The sequence below is a fragment of the Taudactylus pleione genome, unplaced genomic scaffold (assembly GCF_031769625.1).
Source record: "Taudactylus pleione unplaced genomic scaffold, aTauple2 ptg000644l, whole genome shotgun sequence".
NCBI lineage: Eukaryota > Metazoa > Chordata > Amphibia > Anura > Myobatrachidae > Taudactylus > Taudactylus pleione.
In genome coordinates this window covers 2,170,736-2,190,394 of record NW_028285046.1, presented here as the reverse complement: position 1 = coordinate 2,190,394, position 19,659 = coordinate 2,170,736, and the positions used below count along the sequence as shown (strand labels likewise).

Below are 19,659 nucleotides of genomic sequence, written 5' to 3'. Positions count from 1 at the left end.
CAGGAGATTGAAAAGCTGGCACCACAAGTTCCTGATTGATGTGGAACTTAGAGACCACTTTAGGCAAAAACTCAGGACGAGTGCGAAGCACGGCCCTGTCCTGGTGAAAAATTAGGAAGGGGGACAACAGGAAAGTGCCCCCAACTCGGATACCATCCTGGCTGAAGCAATTGCCAGGAGAAACACAGTTTTCAGTGTTAACCACTTGAGGTCAACGGACTCAAGAGGCTCAAAGGGAGGTCCCTGCAGGACCCGAAAAACCACCGCCATGTCCCATGGAGCCACTGGAGGCACAAAGGGAGGTTGAATCCTAAGCACATCCTGGAAAAAAGTGTGAACATCAGGCAGGGTAGCGATCCGTCGTTGGAACCAAACCGACAGAGCAGATACGTGAACCTTCAGGGAAGCAAGATGTAAGCCCAGGACAAGACCTGACTGCAGAAATGCCAAAATCCTAGAAACCCTGAACACTTGAGGATCAAAGTTTCTGGACTCACACCACTCAAAGTAAGTGTGCCACACTCTGTGGTAAATCCGTGCAGAGGCAGTCTTACACGCCCTCAGCATGGTACCGATGACAGAGGTAGAAAAACCCCGGGACCTTAAGACGGCTGTCTCAAGAGCCACGCCGTCAAAGACAGCCGACCCAGATCCGGGTAAAGGCAGGGCCCCTGAGACAGCAGGTCCCGACGCTGAGGTAGAAGGAATGGAGCGTCTACGGACAAGCTCCTGAGATCGGAGTACCAAGGACATCTGGGCCAAGCTGGAGCCACCAGCAGAAACGTGCCCCCGTCCTGTTTGATCTTTCTGAGTACCGGAGGTAGCAGGGAGATCGGAGGGAACAGGTACGCTAGGTGAAACGTCCATTTCACCGACAGAGTGTCCACTAGGCTTGCGCCTGCATGTCTTGTCCTTGATCCGTACACTGGCAACTTGCAGTTGTGACGGGAGGCCATCAGGTCCAACTCCGGCAGTCCCCATTTGTCCACGAGAAGTTGAAACACCTCTGGGTGAAGCGACCATTCCCTGGGATGCACGTCGTGACGGCTGAGGAAGTCTGCCTCCCAGTTGAGGACTCCCGGGATGAAGACTGCCGAGATTGCCGGAAGGTGGCACTCCGCCCAAGCCAGGATCTGAGACACCTCTGACATCGCAGCGCGACTGCGAGTCCCTCCCTGGTGATTTATGTAAGCTACCATGGTAGCGTTGTCCGATTGCACCTGAACTGCTCTTCCGTGAAGAGCGGTGCCTGACGACAGTAGAGCCCAGAACACGGCCCGCAGCTTTAGAACGTTTATGGGAAGGGCGGCTTCCTCCGCCGACCAACGGCCCTGAAGAGACAACGAGCCTGTCACTGCCCCCCAACCCCGGAGACTGGCATCTGTCGTAAGCAGAACCCAGTCCGGGATCCAAAAGGGGCGACCCTTGACAAGATGAGCTGACTGAAGATATGACGCCAGAGACCGGCGCACTTCCGGGGACAACACCAGCATCTGGGATCGGATCCGGTGAGGTAACCCGCTCCACTCCAATAGAATCTGCCCCTGCAGGGGCCTGGAATGGAACTGGGCAAATTCCACCATGTCGAATGCCGACACCCTGGACCCCAGGACTCTCATTGCTGAGTGGACTGACACCCTGCCACTGCTTAGGCAACTGTGTATCCTTAGTTGTAAAGAGGACACTTTTTCCGGAGTCAAGAAAATCCTTTGTTGACAAGAATCCAGAAGTGCTCCCAGATGGACCATCCGTTGTGATGGGACAAGAGAGGACTTCCTCCAATTTATCAACCACCCGTGTGCTTGAAGACAAGCAATGGTCAGGTGGAGATGACGAAGAAGCACCTCCGGGGAGCTCGCCAGCAGCAGAAGATGGTCCAGGTACGGCAACAGCCGAATACCCTGACCCCGAAGGTGGGCAGCCATAACTGCCATCACCTTGGTGAACACCCTTGGAGCCGTGGAAAGGCCGAAAGGCAATGCCTGAAACTGGTAGTGACGGTTCAGAATAGCAAACCTCAGATACCGCTGATGTGCCGGTGCTATGGGCACATGGAGATAGGAGTCCTTTTATATCGAGGTAGACCATGTAATCCCCGGGTTCCATCGCCAAAATGATGGAACGGAACGTTTCCATCCTGAACCTGGGAACTCTGAGGTATTTGTTCAGAGACTTCAAATTCAGGATAGGGCGATGAGAACCATTGGGTTTCTGCACCAGAAAGAGTAGAATAGTACCCCGTCCCGCACTGAGACTGCGGAACTGGAACAATGACCCCTGCGTGTAGCAAGGATTCTATAGCTACCTGAATCTGGACAGCTTTGGTCTGGTCCAGAGAAGGACTCGTGCAGAAAAACTGGTGGGGCAGCCTGAACCGAAACGACAGGGCGTACCCCTGAGAGACCACTTCTCGAACCCAGGCATCCGTGGTGGTACTGTGCCAACACTGGGCAAATTGGAGAAGTCGGCCTCCCACTCTGGGGTCCCCCAGAGAGAGGCCCGACCCATCAGGCAGCAGGTTTATCCTCCTGTTTGGAAGAAGGGTGCCGAGCACTCCAAGCCTGCTTCTTGGGCTTGGGCGCGGCCTTGGTCGCTGAATGCCTCGGGAAGGACTGACCCTTGGCCTTACCTTGAACCCGAAAGGACCGAAAGGCAGAGCTCCGAACCTTAGCCGGCGCTGAAGCCGAAGGAAGGAAGGCCGACTTGGATTTAGCCAAGGTATCCACTATTTTGTCCAAGTCCGGACCAAATAGTAACTCACCATTAAAAGGCAAAGCCTCCAGACCCTTTTTAGAGTCCGCATCTGCTCGCCAAGACCTTAGCCACAAGGACCGACGAGCAGATACAGCTGCAGCCGACACCCTAGAGGTCAGCAGACTAGCATCCAACGAAGCTTCCCCTACATAGGAAGCGGCATCCCTCATTTGTCCAACTAACGCTCTCTGAATTTCCGGAGCATCCTCTGGAAAAGAATCCTCCAAAGCGTTAGCCCAGCTCTCAATGGCCTTGAAAGGGAGTAAATCGATTTCAAACATATCTCGACCTTCCTGTCTGTGGGATCATTCAAAGAGGAAATAGACGGTAATGGGAGCGTAGCGCTCTTAATCAAGCGGGTGACGTGGGAATCCACAGCCGGTGGAGTTTCCCACTTCCTGCAATGTGCTTCAGGAAAAGGATAATTCGATGCCAACCTCTTTTGTGGTTGGAATCTGCCAGGCCCCCGCCATATGATCCGTCAACTGGTCAGACAAGGGAAAGACACTCGACGTAACCTTAGCTTTTTTAAAGTTAGGGTACTTAGATTTCGGGGCCGGTGCATCATCCTCTATATGAAGGATAGCGCGCACCGCCCGAACCAATGCCGGCACATTAATGGAGGACTTAGTCTCCATCTCCTGGGCTGCGGCGTCAGAGTCAGTGTCTTCGTGAACTTCTCCATCATCCGAAGACACCTCCGAGTCTGACAGCTGCGCTGTTAGAGAACTCACAACGTGACGCTTGGGCGCCTTATGGGGCAAATCACTCTGCAACATAGACTGAAAAACAGTGGATGAAGCTGCCAGACTCTGCACAGAGCTGGAGAGTACATCCACCCAAGGTGGAGGCGCAGCATGAGGATAACCCTGAAAAGGCACCACCCACTGCTGAGTCACAGGGGGGGACTGGACATACACAGGCACCCCCACATAAGGACCCACAGTTTGAGACCCTGGGGAAGACTGCAATAAATGCGGAATACCCGGGGAATGGGGGATGTTAGGCTGGGGCAACGCCCCAACAGGCAAGGCAGCAGGCACCGCTAAACGGTCCGCAATAGATGCCAACACCTGGGAAAACATCGCCCAAGGAGGATCCTGTGAAATAGGGGGCATGGAGGGGCCAGGCATCAGCTGGCACCGCCCGCACAGACTATCCTGAGAGAGATCCCCCCTATCAACTCCAGCAGCACAGCGTCTGCAGGAAAATAGCACAAGAGCTCCGGAGCGCTCAGTCTCCTCATCAGACATGATACAGTAAATACTTAATGAATACGTATCACCAGAGGGAATATAGTGAAAACACTCCTGCACTCACAGTATGCAACACCAAGAGCCCACAATATGGAACTGTGCAGCACACAACTGTATGTGACTGACCTCGCAAATACTTGATTTATACAAGCGAAGGTCTACAGAAAAAATCCCTTCCCCCACACACCTGTCGGGCCGTATGGAAAGGAAAGGGATAGGTACAAGCTGACAGTAAGTTTGAAAAAAAAGTCACAGACAGCAGCACTAGCAAAAGTCACATACAATGCAGTAAGGATTCAACTCACCGCACCTTCCGCTACAATCAACCTCCCAGATTCAGTGTCTGGGAGGGCTATAGCACTGCGCACACTGTCCCTTTGCAGAGGAGAGGTACACAGGGGGACCGGTCCATGAACCGCCTGGGAGTCTGCGTTACAGCCTAGAAGATGGTCGCCGGAGAGCTCTGAGGAGGAGTGGCCGCATGTAGAACAGCTCAGCGACGCCAGCACGCATGAGAGAAGGCGCGCTGAGCTGAGGGGAGGAGCCGCTAAACCAGGAAAGGCTGCCTCCCCTGGCTAGTGATTAACCCCAGGGACGCTGGTTCCCCTCCAGCAATTACTCCCTGGTGGTCCAGCAGACGCGCGGGGTATGCCTGCAGAGGGGGAGCCCGCCGCCGCTACTAGCACCGCCGGTCTGTTCCCAGAGACCGGCGGCTTAGAGACTGCATTTCCCCCACGTGCAGCGCTGACAGCGCTACACGCGGCTTACCTGAATCCCCATGAGCCCGGCAGCAGTCAGTGGGAGGTCCCGGTGCCACGCTAGTACTGACTCCGGGGTCCCGCTGCGATCCTCAGATCAGTACTGGTGTCGCAGCGCCAGCGGGGTTGTTGGAGCAGCAGCGTGGACGTCCAGCTGGACAGTCTGATGCTGCCGCTCAGAAGAGTAAAAATAAAATAATAAATATTCTTAAAATAAAGCTTAGGGGCTGTCATAAACAGCCCCACTTTACTCCGGCCGGGCACCAACTAAAACTGAGGTGCCTGTGGTCGGGGGCGGGGTATAGAGGAGGACGGACCCAAGTGCATCCTGGGAGCAGTGAAAGCTTTAACTGCGTGGTGCCCGTGGATCCAGATCCAGCTATACCCCAAGGTCAACCCTGTGGACCCCCTATGGACCCTGAAGTAAAAACAAAGTTTACAATCTAAAGAGAGGGAGGGTCCCTGTGCTTGGGAATAATTTCAGCACTTAAATATAACTGAAAGCTGCAGATCTTCTTTGGAACCACCGCGGTCTCACCACGGCAGGAGAGATCTGGCACAGCAGCTGTAAATATAGGCTTGTTGCCGATCGGATAATATCTATTGTGAAGGAGTGAAAAAGGTAAGACTACTGCACAGACACATTGTATTCTGCAAAGAAAGTACTAGAACATATGCAGATGCAAGCTGCCTGTATATATTCAACACGCATTTTATTTTTTTGTCGGAACCAATAATGATAAGGAGGTAGACAACTGATTGGCTAAGAATTAGTGCCCGAGTATTTCTTAAGTGTGAGAGAGGTCACTAGATTCTAGCCAATCAGTAGGCTGCATTCATTATGTGTAGGTGATAGCAGACACAGAGAGTAGGACCTAAAGTTAATTCCTAAAGTGTTTGTAATCTGCCATCTGAATGTTTGTTCTGTGTGGAGTTTTATTGCAGTCTTTGAAGTTGGGGGGAGGGTCTTTGGGCCTTAATTGGAAGTGTTGAACACACATGCATAGTAACCATTCTTCTTGTACAGCCATTTGGCTGTATAGAGGTCTTTTTGTTTTTTTAAAGTGTTCTTTAAATTTAAAGAGAATTGCAGACTTACACAGGAGAAAATTCAACCTAAACTCACTACAGCTTTTAAACTACTAGCAATTACTTACACTCATCTACATCTTACTCCCCTCAAGTGCACCTAAAGGTGGGTACACACCTGACAGATATATCTGCAGATGGTCGTTCATACAAACTGAATGGCCATCATCTGCTTGTGCCCTTGGGACCCGGCGGCCCATGTGTGTTTGTACGGGCATCTGCCGATGGACAGATATGTCTGCAGACATATCTGTCCATTGACTATGCAGCACAGCCAATGCAATATGTCTGAACGACGACGTTCACCGACATATCGCGGGTACACACTGGCCGACGGGCAGCAAATCTATTGACTGATCAATTGATCGGCCAATGTATCTGTCACTGTGTACCCAGCATTGTACTTCGTCACTGGTGCCCAGCTGCTAAGAGTGCTATGTTCGCTTATGCCGCAATGTGTATAGACCACGTCCTTGTCCTGCATTGTATTGTACTGTACTGTACGTCACTGTTTTCGTGTTCACCTATTTGTTTATGTACTGTGTAAGGTGCTGCGGAACACTTATGGCGCCATATAAATAAATGATGATGATGATGATAATAATAAATAATAATTCCAATCTGCTTTTTGCCCTCGTACAAACTTATCTGTGTATTTAAACATGTGTTTCTATTTCTTGCTTGTGGTTGTTGCCTGTGTGGGAGATTTTGTTCAGTGAAGAATGGTTTACTGTTGCATACTAATTGGTGTTTACTCAAACACAGTACAATTTGCTGTGTGTGTGTAGTACTTAACACCTACTTAATCCATGTCCTAGACACTTACTGGGCAACCTGCTTGAACTCTCCCTGCAGCTCATCCTTCTGGACACATTGCCACCTCATTAATATGCTCTCCTCTTCTGAACACACATGAGCTGTTAACTTATCTACACATTGACAATAACATCCACAACCTTTCGCTATAACAAGTCTTCATACAAATACCACAAATATTTATATCTCACTCCTGCTGCTTTTATTAGCTGGTGACGGATCACCAAATCCAGGCCCAATCCACATGCCACACCCACAACGGACTATAAATCCAGCTAACCTCATAAACATCACGTGTCTCCCTTTACCCTCCAAGTCACTAAAATGTGCCATATGGAATGCACACTCTGTTTGCAATAAACTTACATCCATCCATGACCTCTTAATTTCAACTAACCTCAACCTTCTGGTGATAACAGAAACATGGCTCACACAATCACACTGTCTCCCCTGCTGCACTTTCACATGGTGAGCTACACTTCACCCACACCTCCAGGCCTGGTAATTGTAAAGGAGGTGGGGTAGGAATATTACTATCCCAATCTTTCACATACAGATGTGATAAGCTAGTTTGTTGCTCCATACAGCCATGTAACAGAATGTTTCTTAACGGAACATAGCACTGGAAAAAAGTCATATCGTGTAATACAACTTTGTCCACCATGTATCACTTTTCCTAAACTACACAGCACATGCGTCAGAGTTCCAATGCATTTTCTGTATCGCCACCCGATTATTGACTGACAGAAGCTGTGATTCGGTACACTATAGTATAGCATTTTGGTCATGGAATCAGGGCTGTAGAAGGATGTGTAATAAAGTATTAAATAACAACTGTACAGTATGTGTGCGAGTCCTGTACAGTTAAAAAAATATATATATTTTTTTTCTTCTTTAGGTTTATATATCTTCACTACTAGATTAAAAATAAATCACTTGGTGGTGTGTGTGAATTCTGTTATTTATACATATACAGACCCTCCAACTATACCGTTTCAGCCGGTACAGTACCGTTTTTTCATGGTCTGTACCGGCAACAGGGGCTGTACCGTTTTGTACCGGGTTGGTACAATCACCCGATTTCTTAAGCAGCGCTGCTGGGACACAGGACTCCCGCAGCGCTGCTGAGTGACAGCCGGCTATTTTCAGTCCTCCTTCCTCCTCTAAAGTTTGCCCTGACCGTCGCTAGCGCCTGTATATAGAACTTGCAGTATAACACTTATACTGCAAGTTTTAAACCAGCCAGCGCCGATGCCTCCAGCCCCGTGGACACGCCCCTTTATCTGTGGTCACGCCCCCATGTACCGGGTTCATACTCTAAAATGTTGGAGGGTATGCATATACTGTACACAGTTCTCCCATAGGTACCTTCACTCACATTTACATCATTTGAAGTACATTCTGTCAGGACTTTCTCTCTGCGAGTTGCTGTTATCCATCGCCCATCTGGGCCACCCCAACAATTTCTGGAACATTTTTCTGCCTGGCTCCCTCACTTCCTATCCTCAGACATCTCCACCATCATTATGGGCGATTTCAATATCCCCATTGACAGTCCACAATCTCCTCATGCCTCCAAACTACTCTCTTTAACATTCTCTCTTGGCCGCTCTCAATGGACTATGCTCAGTTTCTGATTTCACTAATGCTCCTTTCTCTCTCTCAGATCACAACCTTATTACCTGCACACTCTCCTCCATCACATCAGCCTCAATATCATTAAAATCAACCAAGCCTCTTCAAACCCACAGAAATATTAATGCTATTAATTTCCAACAACTATCCAGCTCTTTCCAATAACTACTCTCACCAATTTCTGCAATTTCCTGCAATAGAGCAGGAAGTCCACAGCTTCCCCCCCTACAAGCCTACAAAACGAGGCGAGCTGTCACTCACCATCGACAGCGCCCCGTCTTGTAGCGAGCCCCGCAGTGTCTGAAGCTCAGTCGCTCGTCGGGCCGGATGCGGCGCAGGGCCCAAACATCGAGCCGCTTGCGAGTGGCTCTGAATTAGGCACATTGTCTTTCTTTCACATCCTCCTGACATTAGGCCGACATTCCTGTGTGATTAGATCATACAGCCCACCAAGAAACGCTGCATTCTGGCTGGACCAAAATGCAATAAATAGCACCTATCCTTGTGTATTAAGGCCTACTTCCCTATAGATTGTAAGCCTGCAAGCAGGGCCTTCCTACCTTTATGTCTGTATGTTATTACCCAGTTTTGTTCAATGTTCCCAATTGTAAAGCGCAATGGAATATGTTGTGCTATGTAAGAAACTGTTAATAAATAAAATAACACTTGCTTTATACGAGTGTTTTAAGTCTTATCCCTACGCCTCCTGTTCTCCACCCTGGACACTCTCCAGCCAGTACTCAATGACCTGGCAGTCAGTACCTGTCCATATACCCTAACTCCCACCCTAAAACCTTAACCCTCACCCTTAATTTTAAACCAACACTAATACCAAAAAACCTCACAATTAATCCTACTACTCTAACACCCCAACCCTTACCCCCAAACCCTGACCTTAATGTTCTAACATTAATACCCTAACCAAACACCAATCTAATCCTAATAGCCGCACCCTTAAAAAAGGGCAGAATAGTTGGTAGATAAGAACCATTTGGCCCATCAAATTCTATGTTTCTATGACTCACACAAATATTCCTAGTAGCAGTATCCGGATGCAAAATTCAGCTGCAAAGCCTTCCAGGATCCTCTTGTTCATCCTGGTGTAAAAGGTCAATCTGTAAAATAGAAAACTGATAGTAAAATACTGCATTGTCCACAGTCCCAGAAATGAACACACCTGTCTCTTTGTATTCTACTCAGAAAACATGGCAGTTTAACATTGTGGGGTTTATTTAATTAACTGTGATTCATCCAAGTCACAGCTTCACGGGGATTTCTGCTGTGGGAGTTAAAGGATCACTGATCCTCTGGTCGCAAGGGACCAGCTGCAAGCTCCGTCCGCAAGCCGCAGGAATCCTCGCAGCGCTCTATCCACCTTTGTCTGCAGGGGGCAACGGACCTCCTCCCAGGAGCCATTCTGCTCCGGCCATGGGGCCACGGACCTCCTCAAAGTGCTGCAAGCTCCGACCGCAGGGGACATACAGAGCTGTGAAACACAGACCCGACAGCTCTTGTAGTATGCCGGTTGGCCACTCTATTTTTATATGCACAACTGTCAACCAATTATTCACAGATACCTTACAGCACCTTCAGACATGCTGCAAAGTCACCTAATACCCGTCTATATCCACCTCTCCTTTCAGTATCCATATGTATAGACCCAGATAAGCGCCTAGTTTGCTGGGGGAACGCTGCACACTATGAAATTAAAAATAGCCAGCCTGCCTGAAAAATTATTACTATAGCAGCTAGCCAGCCTACAACACGGGCAACCTCAACCCCCATATACTGACCACTAATATGGTGTGATCGACAAGTTAATAAGCCCCTATGTGTTAATATCAAGTAATACAGCTAGCCAGTCCAAAGCACCAGAGAAATACTCAAATATCCTAGCTACTTAGAAAGTGGTAATTTTGTCTGAAGTACAGGGAATTCAAAGTAAAATATATCTCTGTATGCTGAAAATTAAATTATATATATTATACACACACACACACATATATATATAAATATATATATATATATATATATATACATACACACACGGACGGATTATGGTCTGTGGGGGCCCCTAGGCAACAAACTTGTGGGGGCCTTTAACTGCGTGGTGCCCGGATTTGGTTCCCAACCTATACCCCAAGGTCAACCCTGTGGACCCCCTATGGACCCTGAAGTAGAAATATCACTATCTCAGCCGAGCTCATAAAATTACTTATTTTCTGAATATTTGGATATGGGAGACTCAACCTGTAATACCAGTCACATACAGTTAGTTGATAGTGCCGGAGCAGAGACCACCAGCAGTGTGTAGCGTTCACGTGTCCGGAGCTTGCTGGATCTGTCTTTTCCACAATTGTGGCTGCCAAATGAAGTGAACAATCAGCTGTTGTAGAGTATTGAAAGTCTCCCTAACGCCTTTCTTCCCCGGCTGGGGATTTCTTCAGAGGGGTGTCAGCGCTCACAATCCATCCTCATTCCTGTCCATCTCCTCTGGTAATGTATACAACTTTCTAATATTAACAAAACCAGAACCTAGCTTAAGATAACTTTTTATTGTGATTCAAACATAAAAAATATTTAGCAACCAGCTGATATTACCTAATTAGATAGGATTATCATATTTTTTACTCTGATATTTAGTATACTAATTATGGAATTATGTGTATTTTCTATGTTTATGTATATTTATATTAAATGTATTATATTAATTTTCATACGGTGCTGCTGATTTGGATTACTAGAGCGCGGTTATCAGTTTTTTGTTTTGTTTTCTTTGTATGCTTATTGGTTTGCCACCATTGGTATAACTGCTGCTCATCATTAGTATAGTAATCTATACACTAACTTATTAACAATTAACTAGATTGAGATAAATCTTCTTTGAAATTCTATTCCTAGTTTATATCTTTACTAATCTATACACTTGATTGTCATCCATTCCTGCGACTAAGACTTTATCCCCCCCCTTTTTTTTCCCTCTTTTGTTTGTTACATACAATTAGAGGAGCTTACACTAAATACTGACCATTTGCACCATTAAATCATTTGAAAGTGAGCCAATTAACAGTTATTTTTGTTAGTCTTCGCATTAGACAAGATCTATGTAAACATGCAGTTATTATAGCATGCAAATCTTCTTTGAATACTGTAACACAGGAATTTGGCCCCAGCTCAAGCAGAAGTTACAGTCTATTACAATGCACACATGCTTGCTACTGTTACAACAGCGGCAGATGATCATTTCCTGGGTGTAGTGATTGCACACACAGCAGGATTCTGCCAAATACATTTGCATTGATTCATATTAAAAGCCTAAGGAATGTTTGGAATTCAATTGTGCAGGGTGTCAGCTTTGCTAGTAAACACCTCTACAAATGAGGCTTGCAATGGGGTTGGGGTTACCCATCCTAAATGGCTTGATCTAGATTTCGGTAAACAAATCATGGGTTATAATCCTGTGATAGATGCATTTGCTAATCCCCTGGGGATCTGGTCTAGAGGTAGACAATGTCTAGATAGACACCAGATGTTAGACAGGCAACAGGTTGACATGTACAAAAGGTTGACAATTTTTTTTTTTTTTTTTTTAGGGTTAGTGTTAGGGTTAGACACTTACCCCAACAGTTAGGCACCAGGAGGGAGGGATAGGCACTAGAAGGGACGGTTATGGTCAAGCACCTACCCCGACGGTTAGGCACCAGGAGGGAGTGTTAAGGTTAGGCACCAAGGGGAGGGTTAGGGTGAAGATTAGGGTTAAAAAAATATATATATATATAATAATAATAATAATAATAAAAAATGTGTAGACCATTTTTGTGTCAACCATATGCATGTCGACAGTGTGACCCTGTCGACCATGTGTACCTGTCAACCTTCTTATATGTGTCGACCTTTTATCTCTAACGACCTATTGACTGTCTAACATCTGGTGTCTATCTAGACATTGTCTACCTTTTTACTGGTGATCTTTCAAACAACATCCCCCTTATGTACACCACTACAGCACATATTGGCAAATTACATATGGGATAAGGCACTGGACTATAGGAAAATTAGATGTCACAGCAGAGGTCAATGATCAGTAGTGGATTTTACCTAGGGGCTGCAACATCCCCAGTAAAATCCACCAACCGCAGGGACAGCCTAGCAGTGGCCATCTATTTATTTGGCGCCACAAGTGTTCCGCAGCGCCTTACACAGTACATATAAATAGGTTGACCAGTGACTTACAGTACAATACAATACAGGACATGGATAATACACATTTCTACATTCGCGACCATAACACCCAGTTAAGCAACAGAGCAAAGCAACAAAGTGTTAGGTGTCCTAGTGGAGAGTAAGAAGTAGATGAAAGTAGAGAACGGAGAAGCACAAGAGGGTAGAGGGCCCTGCTCATAAGAGCTTACACTCTAAAGAATCCTAGAATCTGGCTGGCTTGTTAATTTGTGTGCATATCGCGATCCTGCACAGGCCCATATTTACAGCCCCCCAGGACAGCCACCATCTATGACCATACAAGTGCACCAGACTAAAGCTGGGTACACACCTTTATGACAGTGCGACCATCAGGGACCACAAAATACGCACTATAGCACGTTTTTACGCGCTACAGGCAGTTGGGGACCCAATTTTAAAAAGTAAGCAGGTCCTGAAGGACACGCTGTGTCTGGTTTTGCTAGTCCCGCAGCAGCCAATAGCCGCCGGTGGCGACGGCTGCTCAGCCAACAGCTGCCGCTCGGCATCTCCTCAGCCAACAGCTGCCGCTCGGCATCTCCTCAGCCAACAGCTGCCGCTCGGCATCTCCTCAGCCAACAGCTGCCGCTCGGCATCTCCTCAGCCAACAGCTGCCGCTCGGCATCTCCTCAGTCAATCAGCAGCTCCAAACTGACAGACACCGAACATCCCACCACGCTCCATCTCGGGATATAGCATGGCCCTTCTGGCTTTCCTCTATCAGTGTATCGTGTGGGCAGCAATGGTTCCTCAGCATCCCTGTAGTGGTGCTATGCATGTGTATAGGTAACAGCAACTATAGAATATTTCTGATGATTCCTAAAACATAGTAGACAACTCTTAAGCTGGGTAAACACTAGACAATATGTTATCCGATCCGGTGGATTGGACGACAAAATCCACATCAAGCAGTGTGTACCAGCTATGTCGGTGATGATGGGCGCTCCCGCGTGTCGTCACCAGTCGGACCTGCATGCAGGTCAGGTCCGACGGGCGATATCATCAGCGGGGGCCATGCTGCCAAATGCAGCATGATCCCAGCTGTCATTCCGTCACTGCCGGCATCAGCAAATGTTAATGCATTTGCCGATGCAGGCACCCCTGCCTTGTCCAGTCGCTCACTGTATCGTACTGAGCCTCCTTATCTCCAGTACTGCCCAAGCTGCCATCTACCTTTGCCCACTCCATACCCCCAGTACTGCCTGCTCCTAGCCCCCTAGCACTATCACATCTGCTGTCAGCACCTACCCCTCCCTACCGGTGGCACTGCCTGCCCTTACTCCCTGCCTATACTCCCAGCTCTACCCCAACTGCTACCTGCCCCCAGCACCATCCCAACTGCTGCCTGCCATCACCCACCATAATATGTAATAGGACCCAGAAACCCACAATTTTTATTCGCTCAGCGCGATCACGAACCACACATTGCGACACAATCCATCATACAACCTGGCAATGCTGCATGTAACAGCAACTGGTCGGCCATCCCATCCGATGTGCAGCACAGCAGATGGAACAATTCATCGAACAATAGCAAGGAACGACGGTTTGGGCATACCCACTACACCAAATGTACACAATATATTGTTTCTATCTGCGATGGAACGATATATCAGACAACAGATTATATAGTGTGAACCCAGCATATAAAATTTATGTGAATTCTAATATCAATGTTACTTACAGTATTAACATTGCATTATAAAAAAACATGTTTTCCTAAAAAAAAATAAAAACACATCTGTATATAAACACATGTTCACTATATTATTAATCATTAAGATATTTTATAAGTATGGATCACAATGCAGTGTAAGGAAGGAGAAGCATTACATGATGTGCAGTATCTAATTCTAAAGCATTGTGATGCGACTTAATCTACTGTACCACGTCACGTATTTGCTCCCATGCGACAGTAATGACAGCTAGAGACCACCCACCTAAAGAATAGTGAGTGCAGTGCACCCCTGCCTCAGCAGCAGGACCCGGACTGGTATGCACTATGGTGACGTGACATGACATAAGCCCCTCCCACTCACCTTGCACACGTGGCACTGCCCCAGCTCCGGCTCTCCGCAATCTCAGATTCCGCTACTTATATACAGAGCTCCGGGACAGCGAGTGGGGGAGCGGGGAGAGACATGCCAGTGATCTCTGCTTGGTGCGTGCTGCCACCTGCCTTCCGCCGGGCAAAGTGCAAGTCATCAATGTGGTCCTTTTTTATCAGCAATGGAGCAATCCTTTTAAGAATTCTAGAATGAAAATCAAGAAATAATATTTATAAATTGGATGCATCACCCTGGTAGCTGTTTTAGCTGGGTGTACATGCAAGTGCTATAGCTTTTTTGTATATTTGTGGATTTATTAGAAAGTTTCTACATAAATCACTATAGTCTGGTTGCTGGCACAGATTAGGAACGTCTGTGTGTGTGTACACAATGGCATAGTTATTATTATACATCCTTGTTGAGTTTTTCATGAGACTAGATAAGCATGCTACTATTGCACAAATGAAAGTGATCTTTATCTACAAGGAAACCAGTAGCTCTTATCTACTATGAGTAAACTGCATTTGTTAATAAGTATTCTGAATTCCAATTTACACAACCACACCACTATGAATGGTCATCGGGAGCCAAGCGTCGAATTGATACCTGGCTTTTGACATTAAATCATGCAATGCAATCAGTACTAGTCATCACATCATAACAACACATAAGCTGAACTGTGTACACCACTTCCGGGTGTCCAGAGCTGAATTCAAACAGTCAGCCATCAGATTGGCATCAGAAGCAGCATCCACTGAGAGGCAACCATTGCAAACCCATTATTCCATGGAAAAAGTACTTCCATCACGTCGAGAACATCGATGATTGCTAACTATCGGTTTCCTGCGTCCATCCCTACAAACCACCATCCCTTAAATCAAGAGGACAGTAAGCTAGGAACTAAAGAAGAAATAATAATAAAGAGTTTATGGGACTTATTTAATAGCCTGCCAAATTGCATTGGCATAATTCTGGCAAGTTAGCCCATATTTTTAAAGTGACAATAATTTAAAAGGCAAATCCAGGTTAATTTTGATTTTTAAATTATTGCCGCTTTAAAAATATGGGCTAAGTAGCGGGAATTAAAGGCCTTATGAGAGAGATGTATCAAACCTCATTAGAAGGTGTGGTACATCTCCCACCATGCATTAAGTAATCCTAAATAGTTTTAGAATAAAAAAAATACACTTTATTAATAAATGGGTGTTCCATACCCCTTTGCCAGCCTGATTTTGGTGGGACAGTCCTGATTTTCATGCAACATTCCACAGTCCCACTCGTGGGCCACAATGTCCAGCCAGGTAAAAAAGGTTGTCGGGCTACTCTCTTAACGCTGCACTGCATAGAAGAGCACTGTGTGATAGATCCTGCATTCAGGTGCCCCACCTCTTAATAGTGCTTAAAGAGCCTGGGGGCAACCAAGCAGCTCTTGGAGCGCTGGGCATGCCCCTAGAGCGACGAGTAACAGGGGAGTGATGCACAACTTCCCCATATGCATCTCTTTGAAAGTGATATCACAGAGGAACAGCATTCACTTCTGTTATGCCTAGGGTGTCTCAGTGAGTACTCACTTTAGAGAGGTGTTTCCATGGACAGAAAAGCATGTAATTCCGAACCCTGCTGTGAACTTGCTCGTAGGGCCAGAAAACAGGAATCACATTGAGTGCTCCAACCCCACCCACTCCCTGTTGCCTCCTGAGTCGTACTACTAGTGTACCCCTGACATGGAGGCAGTAAGGCAGTTGCAGATTCCAACCCCGCTCCCAGAACACTTCTCCCCTGCCCACTACCATTGGCACATCATGCAGGAGGAGAGAGGAGACTGCATGCTGCCATGTGCTGGGCTGCGGGCAGTTCAGGGAGGCAACTGTCGCACTGATCGCCCCCTTCTTAGTTGTAACAACATCTCCACACAGCTAGGGCCCTAGCTGGAAATTGATCTTATGAACCCAGTAGCAATGCTACTGTTAATTTACCCAAGGATCCTGTAAATCCTAGGAAAGTGTGTGCCTTGAAACACTGGTTAGCTCCTCAGAAGGGATACCGCAACTACTGGCTTGATGAGTATTTTCTACTACTATGATGCTTCCCATGTTACTTTTGTATTGTTGTCTTGTCGTGTGATTTATTTATTTTTTTTCATAAAAAAGACTGTAGCTCTTTGGTGACAGTGTTTAATATTCTTAAATATTCTTAATTCAGATAGTTTCCTGGGTATGATAATACTGAACCACATCCACATTATTAGTGCTGGTATAGGCTGAAGCATGTCCTGTGAGAGCTGACCTGGTGTGGGAGAGGTCTCAGATTAACTGGATGAACACTCTCCGCAGGTTAGTTACTAACACTAGTTACTAACAAGTGTCCACTACCCACTTATAGTTATTGTACATTCCTTCAGTCACTGCACTGATTTGCCTTAAGCCAGACAGGTGGTGATATTGTGGTTGTCCCATGGGTCAGGAGATGGGTTACCTTAGTCTCAGGGCCTTAGCTAGGGTAGTGCAGCCGGTGCCATTGCACAGGGCACCACAGGTCAGGGGGTGCTGTTTGGGCCTGTCAAATTTCTGTTTATTATCATTCTTGCTTGTAGCTTCCTCATATTTCATCCCCAGCATCTCCTGGCCTCTCCTATCTCTTCCCTGGCCCTTCCCCATGAAGCCATGGCTCTTTTTTGGGTGCATTATGTCCCTTTGAAAAATGAGGGAGGCGCCAATGCTCTTTCTGGCACAGGGCACCAAAAAGTCTAGTTACGGCTCTGCTTAGTCTGGTTGGCTTGACAAGCAGTTTCTCACAGTCATTAATTACACCACCACCCAACTTCCGGTTCCAGTTTTGATGGAATAGGACGCTCCATCATAGGGCTCCGCAACCCTCACACAGCACCCACCGCTGACAAGGCTATAGCCTCCCGTACCTGACCTCTAGTAGCCCTCTCATCTCCCGGACTATAATGGAGAAGTTTCTCTCTTCTCCCCCGCCGCTGAAATCACAGCCGCAGCATTTGGAAGAGAGAAGGGCGGAATCCAACATGGCAGCGGACGCGGACACCGGCGCAAACCTCCCTGCATTGAAAAAAGTGATTGCTGGATCCTCCGACCTGCACTCTCCAGAGCTCCCAGGTACTCCTATTTCATACTATGATGTGGTAGAGGCAATTAAAAGTACCATGGGTCTCTTGCTTTCACAGGCTGTGGCAGACATAACCTCGCAGCTGCAGCTGCTGTCCCACAGAGTATCAGAAGCGGAACACAGACAAGGGGATGCATTTCAGGATATTTCCTGTTTAAAAAAAGATCTGCAGCATCTAAAGAAAGATAATTATTATCTACTTAACAAAGTAGATGATTTAGAGAACCACTCTAGAAGAAACAATATCAGATTAGTAGGTCTCCCTGTGAGCATTAAAGGTCAAGCGCTGGCTCATTTTGTCAGAAATACACTCTCAGCAATCCCTAAAAATGAATCCGAGTACAGTGATTGATCTAGAAAGAGTGCATAGAATTGGCCCCCCTCAATAATCCTCATCTTCTTGGCCAAGGGTCGTTTTATTTTGCTGCTTGAATTATTTACACAAGAACCTAATATAGTCCACTTCAAGACATAATTCTCCCTTGCTGTGGTAGGGAAAGAAATTGTATGTCTTTCAGGACTTCTCCACTGAACTCTCCAGAGCTACAAAAGCTTTCTCACCAATCTGTTCTCAGCTGGTAAAGTCATAGCGAAAATTTGCCATGATTTATCCTGCTCGCCTTCGCATCTTTGACGGAGACACATACAAAGATATCACTAATCCAGTGGATGCTGAAGCATTCATACAAGAGGAATTACAAGCCAATAATTCCGATATAGCAGACCATCCATAAGCCTCTATCTACTTATTACAGGTAAGCCAGATTGAAATTTGGACAAAGGCCCTCATTCAGAGCCGTACGCTCTGAGCAGAGCGCACGCTCTGAATGAGGGCCGGCCTCCATGAAAATGGAGCGTCCTCCTGGACGCTCGTATAGCTGTGGGTCACCACCCACAGACTATACGAGCGTGCAGTTTGATGGCCGCGATGGTCTTGACCATCGCGACCATCGAAACTGTGAGCCGGAGCCTGCGGTTGAGGTTTTCAACCGCAAGCTCCGGAGTGATTTTGGCTCTATCAGAGCCAAAATCACTCCCACTGACATCGCTAGTGATGTCAGTGGGCCGGCTTCTGACGGGAGGCGTTCCCGTGGGAACGCCCCCGTCAGGGAGGCACGCCCCCGGCACGCCTACCAAAGGGGGCGTGCTGTCAATCAACATCGACAGCACGCCTCCTTTGATCAGACACAACGAGCGAAGGACTTTCCTTCGCTCGTCGCGTCTGGCGCATGCGTACGACGGAGCTCCCTCCGTCGTGCGCATGCTCAGTCCAGAACATCGACCCACTTGCGAGCGGACAGCCTGGATAGATCTAACACTAACATCAATGCTCCAACTCTCCCCAAGTTAGATATTCTGCTACTAGAAAAAAATGTACGACTAATTGATGTATGGAGATCTCTTAACCCTACAGAGAGAGAATATACATGCTTATCCTCTGCCCATGACACATTCTCCAGGATCGATTATATTGTTATCTTTCACTCCTTGTTACCCAATGTCTCCTTAACCTCAACTGAACCCATCATCTTGTCAGACCATGCCCTCACTTGGTGTGACTTATTGCCAAAAGACAAAGGTCCATATAAATTTGGAACTTCCCTTCTTACTTATCACACTCTACTAAATTTAGACATAAAATTGAATCGGTTTGGGAAAAATTTAGAGTCAATAACCTGGCACATCTTGATTCTAATCCCAAGTTGTTTAGAGCAAACAGCCAAAGCGGTTATACGAAGTGAAATTCTGTCATATGAAGCGAGGCGTAATAAGAATTATACCTTCAACAATCCCTAACCTTAGCTTACCAAACCTTTAGAACTTTTGCCACTAGTACTAACAAACAAGAATATTTCCAAGCTAAAACTAATTTTAACAAATTTTTACAAATACAAGGAGACCGATATTTGTTTAATATAAATTATTGCTATC

General features: G+C 46.7%; 1 protein-coding gene across 4 annotated transcripts in view; it reads right to left on the bottom strand.

The window, feature by feature from the left end:
* The window catches only part of PLPP5 (phospholipid phosphatase 5), a 46,624-nt gene extending 31,965 nt beyond the window's left edge, over positions 1-14,659 (bottom strand). The window contains exons 1-3 of one of the 4 annotated variants that reach the window (XM_088455223.1): positions 14,488-14,534; positions 10,579-10,670; positions 9,334-9,423 (exon numbers count right to left, since the gene is read on the bottom strand). In XM_088455223.1, coding sequence (XP_088311349.1) covers positions 9,334-9,404 — 71 coding nt within the window. In that variant the 5' untranslated portion in view covers positions 9,405-9,423; positions 10,579-10,670; positions 14,488-14,534. Of the gene's footprint in view, positions 1-9,333; positions 9,424-10,578; positions 10,822-14,434; positions 14,464-14,487; positions 14,550-14,586 lie in introns of those variants that run through there. The other 3 variants (XM_088455220.1, XM_088455221.1, XM_088455222.1) reach the window with 3 other exon arrangements.
* Between the last annotated feature and the right edge of the window lie 5,000 nt (positions 14,660-19,659).